The following is a 17841-nucleotide window of genomic DNA, read 5'->3' on the forward strand; positions in this document are numbered from 1 at the left end:
TCCGTACAAAATACAATAAGCAAACATCCTAGTGCAATGAGCTAACCAGTGTAGACATAATACAGTTTTGTCCTAGATACGTCTTAAAGGGAAGGGTAGGCATAGGAGAAGTTGCAGTAGTGCAGAAGTGCTAGCAATACAAACGTCAGCAGGAGCATAGGGAAGCATGTAACAAAAAGTCCTTGCAAAGGTGAATGACTGTCCCTAGGGCAGTGGAAGAGCTACAGAGTAATTTCTGTGCCTGGATATCTGTCAGTGTAAGTATAAGGGTTTCTTCTTTCTTCTTCCCTCTCAGGTTCTGGAGAGATCCCGGGATGTGGTAGATGACGTCAGCGTGTCCCTGCGTCTCTGGGACACTTTCGGGGACCACCACAAAGACCGCCGGTTTGCTTATGGCAGGTACTGGAATCCATACTATAATTTTATTTTTTACATTTGCTCTTATGCTCAGATTGATAAGGTGACCTTGAGTTGTGAGATGGCATGTAGAGCAGAGACATCCGGTATCAACTGACAAATTTGGTCTTGGGTGGAAGATTTGATTTAAACCTGAACCAAGTGGAAGTGGAATGATGTGAAGGATTGATGTTGTCCCCATAAACAAGCCACTCCTATGACGCCTTCTCCTTTCTCCTCTTTTAGGTCAGATGTTGTAGTGTTGTGTTTCTCCATCGCCAACCCCAACTCTCTGCACCATGTCAAGACCATGTGGTACCCCGAGATCAAGCACTTCTGCCCCAGGGCTCCTGTCATCCTGGTAGGCTGCCAGTTGGACCTGCGCTATGCTGACCTGGAGGCTGTGAACAGAGCACGGCGCCCTCTAGCCAGGTAGAGCTGCTATTACACCCAGAAGCAGACCAGTTAAGCTATTAGTAAAAGTAGTATATCTGCAGGTTGACTACACGGAAGAGAGAACAACCAGAACCTCAACCAATATCCAGATACACTCATTCAAATATAAGTAATAGTTAAGACTTTACTATACATCTCCACTCCTTTTCATTGTCCTCGCATTTTTGCAGACCCATCAAGCCCAATGAAATCCTGGCTCCGGAGAAGGGTCGGGAGGTGGCGAAGGAGCTGGGTGTGCCGTACTACGAGACCAGCGTGGTGGCTCAGTTCGGGGTGAAGGACGTGTTCGACAATGCTATCCGCGCTGCCCTCATCTCGCGCCGCCACCTGCAGTTCTGGAAGTCACACCTGCGGAACGTGCAGCGGCCGCTCCTGCAGGCCCCTTTCCTGCCCCCCAAGCCACCGCCACCCATGATCACGGTGCCAGCACCTCCCTCCACCACCGAGGAGCACCCGGGGCGGCTGCTGGAGGACCCACTATGCGCCGACGTCATCCTGGTCCTGCAGGAGCGCCAGCGCCTATTCGCCCATAAGATCTACCTTGCCACCGCATCGTCCAAGTTCTACGACCTCTTCCTCATGGACCTCAGCCCTGAGGAGGAAGAGCGCCGGCCTCCCAGGAACCAGCCCCTGTCCGGCCGGGAACTGCTGATGCGAGCCGCCAGCTTTGACGTGTGCGAGAGCAACGAGGAGGGCGACCACGCCAACCTCCGGGCGTCCACCAGCGATGGCACCCTCAGGGGGGGCAGCTATGAGGGAGGCCGCAGGCCAAGGTTGCTGTCGGCCTGGAGCAGGGCGTTCGTGAGCATCCAGGAAGAAATGGTGGAGGATCCGGTGACCTACAACCCTCGGCTAATGACGGTGGTGCGCATGGACCCCTCTATTCAGATGGGCCCCTTCCGAGCAGTGCTGCGCTACCTGTACACAGGGCAGCTGGATGAGCACGAGAAGGAGCTGATGCACATCGCCCACATTGCTGAGCTGCTGGAGGTGTTCGACCTTCGCATGATGGTGGCCAACATCCTCAATAACGAGGCCTTCATGAACCAGGAGATTACCAAGGCCTTCCACGTGCGCCGAACCAACCGTGTCAAAGAGTGCCTGGCCAAGGGCACCTTCTCAGGTAAGAACTACAGCACTGGAAAACACATAATTTGCCTTGCTCCTTAACAACAACCTTGCAGTAGAATGGAAAGGAAGATGATATTGCAGTTGACTAGCTGTGGTTCCCATCACTGGTGCTGGAGGACCCCTTTGTCTGCAGCTGTTAGTTGTAACTGAGTGCTTAATTGCACCCTTCATTAAACTAATGATAATTGATATCTTTCAGCCTTGTCAGTTGTTTCCAGCTCTTCAATAGCATGAAGTAAGTAGTTGACTGAAATGAAAAGCAGCAGAAACTGGGGGTGCAGAACTGGGTTTGAGAACCACCATTTATATTATTGTATTATCACAGTCTCTGTCTAGAAAGTGAAATATTTGAGTATGAATATAATCCATACCATAGTCATGTATATTAATGAGACTATGACTAAACTAGCATAATGCAGTCTAAATTAATACTTAAGATTACCTTTAGTATTCATCCTGAGTTAAAGTGTAAAAATGCAATTGATATTGATTGATGGGTAATAGTCTTCAAATCAGGAAGTAAAGATATACTCTCTAGTTCTGTATTTCCATCCAAACTGGTTAGCTTGGAGAGGGTTGTGAATTTGCTCACCAAACATAAAAATACAATATATATCAATTTAGGTGAGAAGTATTATGAACTGATACAAATTGTGATTTGAAAGCACCAGATTGGCTGGGTCTTGTTGAATGAATCTGCTTTATCCTTTATTTATCCGTTACCATCTCAAACCATACTGTGACAGTTCAATAGATGTGGTTTGCCAATTCTGCAGAACAGCCTTTTGTTTTTCTGGCCCAGTCCTAAAGTGAGTTACTGAACATCAACCCATTAGTGGAGCGATTTCTGCTGACAATAAAGGTCTCTCCGCAGTTGTCATCAAAACCTTGTTAAAACAGTTCTTCATTTTACAACCCCTGACACACACACACTCATAAAGAAGAAACTAATTAGTTCCCACTGTGAGAAATGCACTACACCAGCACAATTGACAACAAAATCGAGCGCTTCCTTATGAGAGGTAGAATTACAGCATTAAAAAAAATCGGCTTCATCACAAACCGCTCCCGTCATTTTTTGTGCTTGCTTAGCATTGCCTTCATTAAGGGGGGGAATGGGCTCAGTTTATGGGCTAATAGGGTTGTATCAACGGCAATTCAGCTCTTAACCTATTAGGGAGCAAAAACAAATGCTACAATAACACACTGCAGAACTGCTGACAGTATATTCTATCCACAGTATGTGAAAGCCCACCTCTTTTGATTTTTCCACATCTCATCTGTCATTATCACCAGGCTAAATAGACCATTCCTCTCCTCAGTCCCCATCACCGGGATGATGAGAAGATCAATGGCTTCCTGACTAAAACCTACAGCTGTCCAGATTTGTGACACATACTTGCTTAAGCATTCTCTGTGGTATAGAGTTCAGAATCTAACTGTGAGGGCTTGTAAAGAGACATCACATATGTACCCTGATAAAAGAAGAATAGGATAGTAAAGAAGACCTGTTTTAGACTATTTATTTTGCATTTGTACAGTGTGTGAACATCATAGCAAGATCCTTTAGGGCCAGAGTCTAGCAGGTCATGTAGATAACTTTATACAAGGATTGGTAGAAAGAACAGATATTATTATTAGTAGTATTAGTATTTATTTCTTGGCAGACACCCTTATCAAGATTCAGAAGTTCCAGTGGCCTTCATGGTAAATAGTTAAGGAAAACTATAGCATAGATTCAGTGCCAAAAGGAATGTGCTGTCTGTGAATGAAATGAGAATGTACCATTTATTTTTCTGCCTCAGATGTGGTGTTCAAGTTGGATGATGGTACTATCCTGGCACACAAGCCCCTGCTCATCTCCAGCTGTGATTGGATGGCAGCCATGTTTGGGGGCCCTTTTGTGGAGAGTTGCACCAAAGAGGTGAGTGACAGCACAGTATATGAAAGCTATGGTTGGTTTCAAAGTTATCATAGTCCACAGAGGATCTATATCGGGAGTTCAAAAGCAGCAATGGAGATGTGCGATGTCCACACAGGTTCAACGCCTTTACAGATAAATTGTGAGGATGTGATCTGGGTTTTTTAAATGTGTTTCAAGCTCAGTAATGAAACAAGCAGAAATAGATGTTAAGGGATAGTGTACGTCTAAGTTATGGATTTTTAAACATGTGGAAGTTGATTTACTGGGCTCCTTGGAGAAGTAGCTTGATGAGGGTCTGAGATCAGTGTAGGGACCCAAAAAAATCTAACTAAATGAATGTCATGTAGTTTAACAAACTCCCTAAAATATCAATTTGGACAGAGACAGGATAAATTTGGTTTTCTGCTGTAGTGAAACTCTGCAAAATTAATCATGATCTATGTCAGACTTTTGGGATTTGCTGTGCTTTCCCACTTTAGGTCCTGGCATTACACTAACTGGTACTGCTCCAGAATATTACTGTTATTGATTAAGTGGAATCACTGGTGGCACTGATTAAAATATATGGTCTTTTGGCTGGGTTTCTATGTTTTACATCAGCCTACATTATGCTGTGAGTGCAGATGTTTTCTTTATTATGTAGCACAGACAGCTATTTTATTATGATCCAATATTGCCCTTAGCTTTGGCTTCGTCAATTGGAATTCCCATTCCACCACTGCTTTTAATTTGTGATCCTGGAAGAACTGAAGAAGGATGGGTGACCTCTGATCACCCACTCGGGTCTAGAGTTTTATAACTTCCCTATAAAAGAAATAGAGAAAACATTATTCTAGCCCGGTTATTTATGATTGCTGGCATCCACACAATGGTGACAGGTCCTATTTTCACCCATAATGAATTCATGCCAGTTATGCTGCCCTTTCAAAAATTGAATTCTGGCTCTGGCAATCTCCACTTTATATCTTTAATTCTAATAAAGTCTACCCTTTAGGCCAATAAATAGTATCTCACTGTCCAAGACCAATAGCTCATCTGGAATATGCCAGTGATGGGCTGCAAGTTAATATTTTGAAATGGTTAATAAATTAATAAGATAAAAAGTGTCTATTAAAAAAAAACCTTACCCTAAGCAATACTTGAACATTTGTTCTGGCCAATGGAATGCAGTGTAGAGGCTTTTGGCAGTGGACAGGGGTCAGCATGGGCACCCTGACTGGTCTGCGGCTACGCAGCCCCATACACAACAAACTGCAATACACTGTGTGTTCTGACACCTTTCTATCAGAACAAGCATTAACTTTTTCAGCAATTTGAGCTACAGTAGCTTGTCTGTTGGATCGGACCACACGGGACAGCCTTCGCTCCCCACATGCATCAATGAGCCTTGGCCGCCCATGACCCTGTCGCCGGTTCACTGCTTTTCCTTCCTTGGACCACTTTTGATAGGTACTGACCACTGCAGACTGGGAACACCCCACAAGAGCTGCAGTTTTGGAGATGCTCTGACCCATTCGTCTAGCCATCACAATTTGGCCCTTGTCAAAGTCGCTCAGATCCTTACGCTTGCCAATTTTTCCTGCTTCTAACACATCAACTTTGAGGACAAAATGTTCACTTGCTGCCTAATATATCCCACCCACTGATAGGTGCCATGATAATGACATTATCAGTGTTATTCACTTCACCTGTCAGTGGTCATAATGTTATGGCTGATCGGTGTATACTCGATGGTAAAGAGCACCACCATGACACGTTTTAATACATCCATGAATTATTAAATACCCTTGCAACAGTACAGCACAAAAAGTAGCTGTTTACAGTTGATCAATTGCTGTAGCAATTTGTTTAAAGTGATACTGTCCCATATGTCACCAATAAACAGACATCCAGAATGAATCTCACAGGTTGTCTCAGGTTCCACAGCCACAGTGGGGTTATATGATTTATGAAGAAGGACAGCTGTGTTAGGATGTGCTTGCTGTGAAGGGAGCTGAGCTGATTGTGTGTGTTTTCCAGGTTCTGTTCCCTAACACCACTCGTAGCTGTATGCGGGCTGTACTGGAGTATCTGTACACGGGACGTTTCTGCTCCCGCCCGGACCTCGATGCCATGGAGCTTATAGTCCTGGCCAATCGCCTCTGCCTGCCACACCTTGTCGCCCTCACAGGTACCTCCAAAAATACTCTCTTCCGTCCAGTGGTGTGCGATGCCCATCAACAAGGCATGCATTCAGGGGATTTTCTCACACCATCAACTGTAGAAAATGTTTATAAACCAACAGATAGAATTTGAAGGAGGTGATAGCCCACCAAAATACACTAAATTACATTGATACACACTCGCTTTATTTCAGTCTGGGCCTGTTGATGACAGAAATCCTGTGCATTTAGAGAAAAACTCAGGATTTCAACTTCATACGCTTCACCTCGTATATCAGGCAAAATAATCTAGGCTTATCAGAATACTTATAATGTATGGAGAAGGTTAAAATAAAAGGGAATGCCATGCATCTTGTTTGTCAATTAAGACATCATTGGCAAGTCTTACCTCCTTTTACATGATATCTGTATGTTTAAAACAATTTTAAGGAGTTGATCCCCTGAATGTCTGCCTTCTTTTCGGCCACAGCTTCTATCCCAGCCATTATCACCCCTCTATGCCCACTCCTGATAACAGAATGACATCATTGACTCCCCCACACAAACAGGTAAGACCGCAATCTTAAATCTAGCTGCCCACTTCTGCCCTACAGTACTACAATCGACCAGCGCCAAATCTGAGCTTTCCCCCCCTCTGTCACCACAAGCTGCAGCAGAATAACTGTTTGACAATGGTGTGATGGTACAGTGCATTGTGCCCAGTTAGTTGTGTGAGATTCTGGTCATGGTTTTTATATACAATTGCCCTTTTATACAGCTGGGATTTTACTGGAGCAATCTAGATACGGTACGTTGCTCAAGGGTACAACATCAGTGTCCCCCACTTGGGATTGAACCCATAACCTTCCACTCAGTAGGAGTAGGAGTTCCCAGAGGTATATAATTGTGCTGCCAGGTCTGCTAAGGCAAAGGTCACCTGGGGACTCCATCATCAAACACTGACATTATTTCTCTAAGACTTCAGGCACTTGCAAGTTCACATTCTTAGCATTGCTAGCTGCACTATTTCTTCAGATGTATATGTTAATATGTTATGGAGTCTCTGATTGTATAAGAGATGTTATCTCACAGAGTTTGGGTGAGAGGACCGTGAAGCTGAGCTGAGCATATCTGGCTGCACAAACTGAGCTACATTGAATCTCTTATACAATAAGAGATACCCCTTTACACCTATTAACTTATTATGAATCATACATGAAAGGATTAGTCACACATTTTTACAGTGAAAAAAACATTTATTTAGTTAAATATAAGTATCAACCCCCCTCTCTTTGTCTATAAATTGTTTGGTCCAGGATTCGCTATAACTGACCTACAGTAGCTGATCTGCATTGTTTTCATGCTAGCTAAATGTAACAATGTTTGGTGTAGGAATGTAATTACTAGGCATCACTGTCACAGCAGGCCAGACTTCTTCTTCAAGACTTGCGTGAAGAAATTTAACCCTCATTTTAAAATACTGATAATTATCTGCACAGGATGACATTTATACACGAGTTAAGAGTTAAAGCCTTTGGAAATGCTGTTATTTGATTGGCTGGTTTCTCATATGTGTTATATAATTGGTGTAATATCTGGGTTGTGGGCATACTGAACTTGCAGTGTGAAAAAAGCAGACATGTTATGAGACACATCCTTTGTCTCATTCCTACTGAAGGGTTGTAACCGTAAAGTATACAAGTTCATTTACTGACAATTCACAATCAGGGTGAAAATGGGTGAAATAATTGGAGATTCAAAATGTTATATTAAAAAAGTAGTTTGGTTCATTCAGACCTTCACTGTTGCAGAGTGAACATTCAGACCAGTAGCTGCTCATCTGTCGAGTAGAGCTAACCTCAGTGGGATCTGTGTTGGTGTGTCGTTGCAGAGCTGTACACAGTGACAGTGCTCATGGAGGCGGCCATGATGGGAGTAGACATTGACGGAGATGTGCTGGTCTACCTCGAGATGGCACAGGTAGGGGCACTCTCTCAGGGGGATGCAGGGGGACACTTGTGGTAATATTACACATAAAGCAAATATATGTATTTATGAATGTATGTATTGCATGTCAACCATTTAATATTCAAGTAGCATAATATTTTTAAGTAATAGAAGTGGATTAAAATAATTAAAATAAAAATAATTAGGAAGTTTTTAAAACTCTGATTACTTAATAGAACCCTTAATTACATTAATATTTTATTTAATTAAACAACTAAATAAGTTTATTAATTTATGGTTTAAAATAAGTAACTTTGCGCTCTCCTGGAATAATACTGATCAGATACAGAAGAGAACCAGAATCAAGGTTGAATCACCTAATGATGGCAACTTTATAGATAACTGCTATCAACCAGCATTTCCTTGCATTGTACGCTAATGTACCTGTGGCATGGCCGTGGTGCCCACCCCCTTGGTAACTGCCCTCATCCACTGCCAATCGGTGGCCTCCGTCTTTGACCACCATCGTTGACAGCGGTGACCATTATCGGTGACATCTGTGCCTGTCATCAGTAACATCGATGATGTTGTGTCTTTTCCATGTTTTAAATGAAAAAACAAGAGGAAAGAAGGTGTTTTTACTCCTTCAAGCAATATTGTGCCTTGGCCTTACTCAAGGATGCTTGGTCTTAGTGCCTGAGGTACATCCTCGGCTCCCACATAGTCCTAAATTCGCTACCTTAGTCCTGCAATACTGTCCCTTAGTAAGTGACAGTTTTGCGCCGGCTTGGGAGAGTTGTGGAACACATGCCTTATATCTGTCATGTGCTCTGACTGTTTTACTTAACATCAGTGTCATCCACATGGATCAGATTACCTCGGGCTGCCACTCATTGCATTATGTAAAAATGTTACACTTTAAAATATGTGAATAGTCAAAAGGGCACTTGTTCCAGATAAACTGTCTCTTTCCAACAGGAAAAGCCAGTTTTTACTGGTCTGGCTGGTCCAATGTAATGGTCCTGCAGCCCTTTGCCAGGTTCATAGTAGTGTAATTCCCCATCAGCTGTGATGTGATTTAATCAAATTATTACATTTTTTAAAACATTGTGAAAGACAAACTAATATTATTTGAGTGCTTCACACTCAAATGCTTTCTCAATGGCAACATTGACGTAAATGTGTTTTCACTTTCTGTGTCAGCTGTCCTTGAAACTACTTATTTTAGTTTGTCTGCGACTATCACTGGAGTGCAGGGACGGGCTAGGTCATTGATCGAAAACAGTTCGAACTGTTGGATGTTTCATTGATCAGACAAATGTACAGTTGAAAGACGCATTGCAAAGAAAATTAAAGTATTTTTGTTGCATGCTCGTACGGTTAAGTTTCTTTGGTGAATTTGGATGCTTGGGTTTACGTAACGTTACCTTAGTCACTGTCGGAACGTTGCAGTGTGAGGTCCAAATTTTGCATGGCATCGTTTAAACATTTCATAACCAGTGAGTGATTGGACAGGCTGCAAACTCGGGGCCTATATGGTGCATTTCCCACTGGTGGCTCTTCTCTCAGGACAGCCCCCAGACTCAGACAGGAAGAGAGAGAAAGTGGGTTTCTAATTCAGTTACTTTCATGACAGAATTAGTATGGTACTAACGTCTTGTTTCATCTCCTGTTGCCCCTCGCAGTTCCACTGTGCTCATCAACTCACTGACTGGTGTCTCCATCACATCTGCACCAACTACAACAGCGTGTGTCGCAAGTTCCCTCGGGACATGAAGGGAAAATCTGCAGGTATGCACTGCTCAGGAGCAGCAAAAACAATAGGCTGCGCATGCGACCTCGGGTACCTGAAGAGAGAATAGTACCCAAAGGGGGAGGGGCTTAATCCTACCATGGAACCTCATGAACACATTGTCTAACAAAGCTGCCTATTGGCCAATCCACACGGCGTACAAGCAGCCCCGTTGTGTTTCCTGCTTGTATAAATTCACCTGTGTGGAGTAACTCCTCCTCTCAAAGTCAGAGGACTCCCACGTGACCTTGCAACCTTTTTGGTAGTATTCTGCTATAATTGTCTGTGGTGAGAAGGGTGATAACCAATTGCAGGTTGAAAGTTTTAAAGCTTAGCAGTGCACCTGTAAACATCATCCACAAAACATTGTGGCCACAGGCCAGTTAAATTGAGATTTTTTTTTTAAAAATATTCTGCTGTTATTTCTCCCCCCGACAGAGAACCAGGAGTACTTTGAGAAACACCGCTGGCCACCTGTATGGTACCTGAAAGAAGACGATCACTATCAGAGAGCACGTAAAGAGCGGGAGAAAGAGGACTACCTGTACCAGAAGCGACAGTGCAAGCGCAAATGGCTTTTTTGGAACCTGCCTTCCTCCCCATCCTCAAACTCCTCCTCTTCCTCCTCCAGCTCCTCTGCTGTCGTCTAATTGGCTTCTGAAAGGCCCGTCCATTCCCCTGGTTACAAAATTCCAGGAGGCAGGGTTAGGAGCAGATATAAAAATGGGTTATCCAGGGGGTCTTCACATTAAGGCCCACTTTCATCAGTGCTTGAGTTTGCGTGTCTGCAAAGGGTTTTTCAGCTGCTCTGTCCCTTCTTGGACTCCTGGAAGTTAGGAAGATGTTTCAGAGTAGCAGCAAGGATGTGAAGTCATTAAGTAAGGATTTCGTCTGCAATACATTTTTTTTCTGCTTCTTCAATTCTGCTTGTGTCCCAAAAAGAGATATTATGAGCATCACTGTGGAAATGTGATAGGCTGGAATTTACAGACTTCTCACATCAAATGAAGCGCAAAAGCTTTCCATTTAAGCCTATGTGGAGCTTGCACAGTGAACACAAATTTAGTTCAAACAGAGGGTATGTCATTACTAGATGCCTCCACCAGAGGGTGCACTGCAAGATCTGGCTGCTTTTGAGAAGTTTCTGCATGGTGACATTTATATAGTTGTCTTTGCAGGTTTAAAAATAAAAAAAGACATTTCAAAAGATCTGTTTCTCAATAGTAGGCGAACACCTGACAAAATAACCATCAAAATGCTAAAACAGAAATAAACAAATCTCAGAGGTTCAAGAATGTTTTTATAATGTTATCATCATTAATATTGTTGGCCAGGTGGCTTGGCACACCTTTAAGGATGTGTGCAGTTAAACATACCTTAAGATGACCACCATCCAATCTTTTTGATCCTGAAAAACAGCACTTCAAAGAACTGGACTGGGGTGGGGGAGTTGAATTTAGTGGAATATTCACCAGTTTCAATCAGTTACTGTGTACTTTAATGTGGCATTCTGCACGGGAAAGCCCTACCTCAGGGGTAACGAGAGGTCGATTTGATACTTGGAGCCACCCTGTCTTTCTTCAGACTAGAAGAATCAACCCAGACAGAAACAGGATATGAAACTAGATCAACAGAAACGTTCTAAGCCTTGATAGCCTTCCAATTATAGTCTACAGCTGTGTTATTTCTGGATGTTTGTGTGTTTCTTGTGACGGTGAAACAGTGATCGTGCTGGAGAACCCATCTGTGAGCGTCCTGTGTCGTCCCGGTGATCTGTAATGTATTTGTGAGAGAAGGACTTTGTCCAATATATTGACAACACGCACACACGCTAAAATAAACACACAATGCTCGGCTGTCATTTTGGATGCTGCTGAAATACTGTTGAGCTTGAGGCCAGAGCAGTAAAAATGAAATTAATATGCTTTCCACCATGAGGGCAATGCTGCCACTGTGTCTAGAACAGCTCTTTCAAATACGCTTGTATTAATGCAGACTGCATACGTACACAAAAAAAGGATGATTTTCACACATTTTCTTTCTAGAAACATTGCTTAGCCTACATTAATTTGAGTACAGTATCCAGCTTAGTCACATGAACCACATAGCAAATACTCCTGTTTTAGTGCCTGGTGGGATGCTCTGTACATTTTCTTTTGTTGTCCTATCAGACTGAGAGATAGGGATTATTTTCAAAGCCTTATAAGAAACATGGAAGAACTGAGTGCATCCCCAGCCTAGTCCCCTTGGCATATATAGAGAAGTGACATCTTGCTTACTCAGTAATGCCCCTCACTTGAGATCAATTACCATCAGATCTGAAGTAGCTGGCTTTGGAAAGCAAGTGGGCTCAAGTTTCGTATTCCCTGGCCTACACAGCGTGAGCATCGTGGTGCCGCGTGGGCAATGAGATCAGTTCTGCTGTGAGAGAGTCTGGAGTGATGAGAGGGAAGGGATGAGGGACAAATGTATCCTCTTGAGAAGTACATCGTCCACGATAACGCTCCAGCTGGGCCACTCAGGGACACGACGCACTCCCATGATGACTGATCGGGCTTTTTAACAGACACCTGTGGACCAGCTGTTAGAAGGGTTGAACATGATCAGTGGATCTACCCTGGGCTTTTGAGTTTCTACCTGTTTGTCAGTGTGCTGTGTTTGTTCTGTGGGGAATCAATTGAAATGTATTGTGTTTCTTTAACCCTTGGTCTTTCTCCAGCCTCCTCTGGCTAACAAAGTCTTGTTGTGGCTTACAGACATTGTACACTTTGGACAATATAAGCTTATAGCACTTGCACTGTTCTGAAATCAACTTCAGTATTGGACTATTGAGTTTTTCTTTGGTATTTTATCCAGGTTTCTTATTTATGTAGGTTACGTTTATTTTTGTATGTAGTTGAACCTAAAGGCTCTCTCAAAGGCTTGCTTTGCCTAGTCTTTTTTATGAATGAATGAGTGACAAAGAATGAATCAAAGTTAAGGTACTAATACATTTTAAGCATATAAAACAGCATCTTTGTTTTAGGCTTGAAATTTTAGAAATGGCTCCTGATTTTGTCGAAAAGCATATGTATATTTGTGTATACACATTCAGTAAATATATGTGCATGTGTGTATATGCATATATACATATAACTCTTCATGCATGTAAAATAGATACATGTATTTATTGCACTTCTTAGATAAAGCAAGGGAATTTAGTCCATGGGCAATTAAATGTCTACTTACTGTCCTTGCTTACACTAGGGCAAGAATAATCCACTTGCATGTGCACATCTGAATAGTTTCCAAATTAGAAATCATGTCATCTTATTCACTTACTTCACAAGATCAAGAACTGTAAGATGTAGTTTTAATGTAAACACAGATCACAAAATACCCACCGATGTAGTCTCTGGGTTTAATTATTCCTGTTCTATGCTGCAAAGGGGTGTGGGATTGCTGCACACATTATTCAGAGCTGACTTTTGAGCCACAGGCAGACGTCAGGTTAACAGAACACAGAGCGATGCAAGATTGTGTTACTGCAGCCTGGCACCCACATGGCACATATCACCAGAAGCCACTGCAAGCGTTCTGCTGTGTTCTACACAAAGTCTCATTTCAAACCTTCATAAACACCTTATACTGTATTTCTGATAAAGCTGCCAGGCTCAGTGATTGTGCTTACTCATGAATTAGAAAGCTCAGCGGCATATTAGGCATTCATTGAGGTAAGCAAGTGCATCAATCTTTCTGCAGCAAGCTTCTCAAACCACTTGGGTTGAATTCACTGTGTATTAGTGTTGCTCCTTCTTTACGCCACCAAACATCATTCCTTATTTCGGCACTTAAATTTTAAACAGGGCTGGGTCCTGCTGGTCTTTTGGCCAACAAAATAAACAACTGCATATACACTCACCTAAAGGATTATTAGGAACACCATACTAATACTGTGTTTGACCCCCTTTCGCCTTCAGAACTGCCTTAATTCTACGTGGCATTGATTCAACAAGGTGCCGAAAGCATTCTTTAGAAATGTTGGCCCATATTGATAGGATAGCATCTTGCAGTTGATGGAGATTTGTGGGATGCACATCCAGGGCACGAAGCTCCCGTTCCACCACATCCCAAAGATGCTCTATTGGGTTGAGATCTGGTGACTGTGGGGGCCAGTTTAGTACAGTGAACTCATTGTCATGTTCAAGAAACCAATTTGAAATGATTCAACCTTTGTGACATGGTGCATTATCCTGCTGGAAGTAGCCATCAGAGGATGGGTACATGGTGGTCATAAAGGGATGGACATGGTCAGAAACAATGCTCAGGTAGGCCGTGGCATTTAAACGATGCCCAATTGGCACTAAGGGGCCTAAAGTGTGCCAAGAAAACATCCCCCACACCATTACACCACCACCACCAGCCTGCACAGTGGTAACAAGGCATGATGGATCCATGTTCTCATTCTGTTTACGCCAAATTCTGACTCTACCATCTGAATGTCTGAAACAGAAATCGAGACTCATCAGACCAGGCAACATTTTTCCAGTCTTCAACTGTCCAATTTTGGTGAGCTTGTGCAAATTGTAGCCTCTTTTTCCTATTTGCAGTGGAGATGAGTGGTACCCGGTGGGGTCTTCTGCTGTTGTAGCCCATCCGCCTCAAGGTTGTACGTGTTGTGGCTTCACAAATGCTTTGCTGCATACCTCGGTTGTAACGAGTGGTTATTTCAGTCAAAGTTGCTCTTCTATCAGCTTGAATCAGTCGGCCCATTCTCCTCTGACCTCTAGCATCAACAAGGCATTTTCGCCCACAGGACTGCCGCATACTGGATGTTTTTCCCTTTTCACACCATTCTTTGTAAACCCTAGAAATGGTTGTGCGTGAAAATCCCAGTAACTGAGCAGATTGTGAAATACTCCGACCGGCCCGTCTGGCACCAACAACCATGCCACGCTCAAAATTGCTTAAATCACCTTTCTTTCCCATTCAGACATTCAGTTTGGAGTTCAGGAGATTGTCTTGACCAGGACCACACCCCTAAATGCATTGAAGCAACTGCCATGTGATTGGTTGGTTAGATAATTGCATTAATGAGAAATTGAACAGGTGTTCCTAATAATCCTTTAGGTGAGTGTATATTTATACATATTCCTTACATTTATGTTGACTATAGAAAGTATTTACCCACCATTGGATTTTTCACATTTTGTTGGCCAAGAAAAAAGTCCAAGGGGGGTGAATACTTCCTGTAGCCACTGTAAGTTTCCTTAATTGTTTGTTGTTGTGTTCTATGTTAGCTGTACAAACATGCACATGGTGTGGTTCATCGTGTTTGGTGCATCTAACTTGCCAATCTTATTTGCTGGCTGACAAGGCTTTTCTTCACATAGAAGACTATTAAACTGCTTCACAGGAAATGGACAGAAACTGTGACTGAAGAAGGAAGCATCAATTTTAAACTGCAGAATGTTCTTGGAGGAACCATACAGTATTAATTTAATCTGATCTAATTTAAAATCTGTTATTTAATTATGTTTTATCTGCCAAATCTTTCATCTTATCATGGGGGTTGATGAGGAAAAGTTCAATAAAGATCTGTAAGTTCACCTTTTGGTCATTTAAACACACAGGAGAAAATTGTTACATCATTGTAATTGTTTGTTGGAAAGGTGAAGTGTGGATTGTCAAGGGTTCACAGCGGACACAGTTAGGAGAACATATTTTTTGTCGCTCTTAGAACCTCTCAAGAGCTGTGTGATCCCAGGAGAGATGTGTTCACTTGAGGCCTGTTTGCAGGAAAAATTACACTTCTGATAGCTCTGTAAACAAATGTCAAAAGTGATCCTGTTAGATGTATTTAGTGTTTGGGAATTACAAGCTTTTTCTTACAATTTTGTTAGGTGTAGTAAAGGAAAACTGCTAATTTGCACTGAATACAGGCTGAGCTGCCACTTTTATATGCGCATTGTAACCCAGTCCATTTCTTACTGTCTGCCTGTCTCACAGTGGAATTATCCAGAATGCTATTTCACAACATTGTCTGTTTCTAATATCCACTTCCTTCCTGTGCCACACTGTTTCAAACAAACACCGCCAAAAAAATGACTTCACTCTTACCCTTGCATATGATTATCCATGCCTTCCCTGTTGCACGTGATTGTTCCCAATATACATGCTGTGCAAAACAAGACCTGCATTGCTTTAATCTACATATGTCTGAAAGATTGACACGAATGCTGTATGTGTTTGCCTCCTATCTATTCCCAACATGCTTTGCTCTGGATGAGATCTCCCATTGTGAGGCAGGGTGAGCCAATCACTTTCCAGCATGTGGAAGGTGCTGGCTATACCATGTGTGTTTTTATCATTTTGTGAATGCATGACTACACAGCCACAAGGAGTTAAAATAGTTTTAATTAACAGCCAGCTTCCCAATATTTCAGTATGCTTTCCGTAGCTTTTCAAAGGTCAAAGACATTATGTGTGGAAAACCAGTCAGGGTAGGTTTTAGGTGTGATACTTTTCAAAGGATCTTCATGTGTGTTTGCTTTTGATTATTCATTTATTGACTTTGCACCATTGCCTACAGGTCCCAATTGTAACTGCTCTACCAATGATTTCTAGCCCTGAACAACACAACTTCCAGTACATTTCATTTCTCTACCTACCCAGACCCAGTTTGGCTTGTTCTTTTCAGTAGAATTTAAGTTTTTGGAAAGAGTCAGTGAACAGTGTCATATGACGTTTTCCTGCTGCTGCAACACAATCCACATATACCAGGAGGAACTTAGCATTTCTATACACTTCTTCTCATTTACAGGTATTATATTTGTCTCTGCTTTCTTGCTGTGTTGCCTAACATAATGTTTTCTCTCAGTTCAGCTGAAGGGGGTGCTGTGGGCACAACTTGCAGCTTTGTGTCACTCTAATGGGCTGCCGCTGCACGCAATGAAAAAAAGGAAATCTCACGCCTTAATGAATAGGGCATCCCTGACCGCCCATTAAATGAGCGACATTCAAGTGTCAGCATCATGTGGTCACCCTCTCCCACCATCTCCGTTCTACTATTCACAATATTATGCCCCCCCTCTCCTCATATTTCATACAAACAATGTATTAAACAGAGAGCACCTCTACGTCTATAGCAAAGCACTTATCACAGCTCCCATTTAGTCCCGACCAGCACGTGGTTTACGTAGTGTGGATTCAAACTTTAGAAGCAGATCGATCCCAATCTGACTCAACACTGTAAGCCTTATTCTTTACAGTATAACCACTTTCCCAGCTCGTATAACTATCCTAGCTCAAACCAAGAAAGCAAGACAAAACTTATGTATTCGATGTGAAAAGCAGACCTATGTAGAGTAATCTGAAATGCAGCTGCGCTATATATACAGTTCGAAGTAGCCTGGTTCATGTAAACTATTCACACAGTATGTACTTAGTATAAGGCATGCTTCAGTAGACTAATGTTTGCAGTGTAAAGGACACTCTCAAACCTACACTAGAAGTCAGGGGCTAAAATGCAAAAAATACATTCATTTTAAACTGCATAGCTAATAATAAAAATATAGGTTTAATAACTTACTCAGAACTTCAGGAGCCCTTATCTTTGTGTCTAGGTGCTAGATCCACCGCTGCAGAGAAAGCACAAACCAAAGGGAGCTTTAGTTGTCACTAGGACAGAAATCTGCTGTACAATCACAATAGTGTTGAGTCCTTTTACTTACAAAAGCCTTGTATAGTTAAAGACTGAATATCAAAACTTGAATGTTTTTTCTCAATGTTGTACTGAACTGAGTTGTTGCTGTTCTGTTTTTTGTTTTCTGCAAAACGTACGTAAATTAATACATTTGTACCTGTTTGTTAGGTAAGGAAAATGTGAAGCCTACTTTGTTGCATGTGTCCTTGGAGATGTGTAAATAATGTTTATTTAATAAATATGATTACACAGGTAGCTGCTGTCTGATGCATCTTTTATGTTTTTGCTCATTTTGTATTGCTTTCTGTTTTGCGGTTTGGACCCAATTTTTAAGGATTCTTGTGCTGCAATTTTGATCACACAAAGTCAA

General features: G+C 42.3%; 1 protein-coding gene across 4 annotated transcripts in view; it reads left to right on the forward strand.

The window, feature by feature from the left end:
- Positions 1-14058, forward strand: part of rhobtb2a (Rho related BTB domain containing 2a) — a 33124-nt gene extending 19066 nt beyond the window's left edge. For 3 of the 4 annotated variants that reach the window (XM_066714463.1, XM_066714465.1, XM_066714466.1), the window contains 8 exons: positions 296-399; positions 643-828; positions 1023-1975; positions 3789-3907; positions 5927-6077; positions 7940-8028; positions 9681-9786; positions 10226-14058. In XM_066714463.1, the coding sequence (XP_066570560.1) occupies positions 296-399; positions 643-828; positions 1023-1975; positions 3789-3907; positions 5927-6077; positions 7940-8028; positions 9681-9786; positions 10226-10437 (1920 nt within the window). In that variant the 3' untranslated portion in view covers positions 10438-14058. Of the gene's footprint in view, positions 1-295; positions 400-642; positions 829-1022; positions 1976-3788; positions 3908-5926; positions 6078-6538; positions 6618-7939; positions 8029-9680; positions 9787-10225 lie in introns of those variants that run through there. The other variant, XR_010820027.1, reaches the window with a different exon arrangement.
- Positions 14059-17841: the final 3783 nt, after the last annotated feature.

Source organism: Amia ocellicauda, chromosome 9, assembly GCF_036373705.1.
Source record: "Amia ocellicauda isolate fAmiCal2 chromosome 9, fAmiCal2.hap1, whole genome shotgun sequence".
Taxonomy (NCBI): domain Eukaryota; kingdom Metazoa; phylum Chordata; class Actinopteri; order Amiiformes; family Amiidae; genus Amia; species Amia ocellicauda.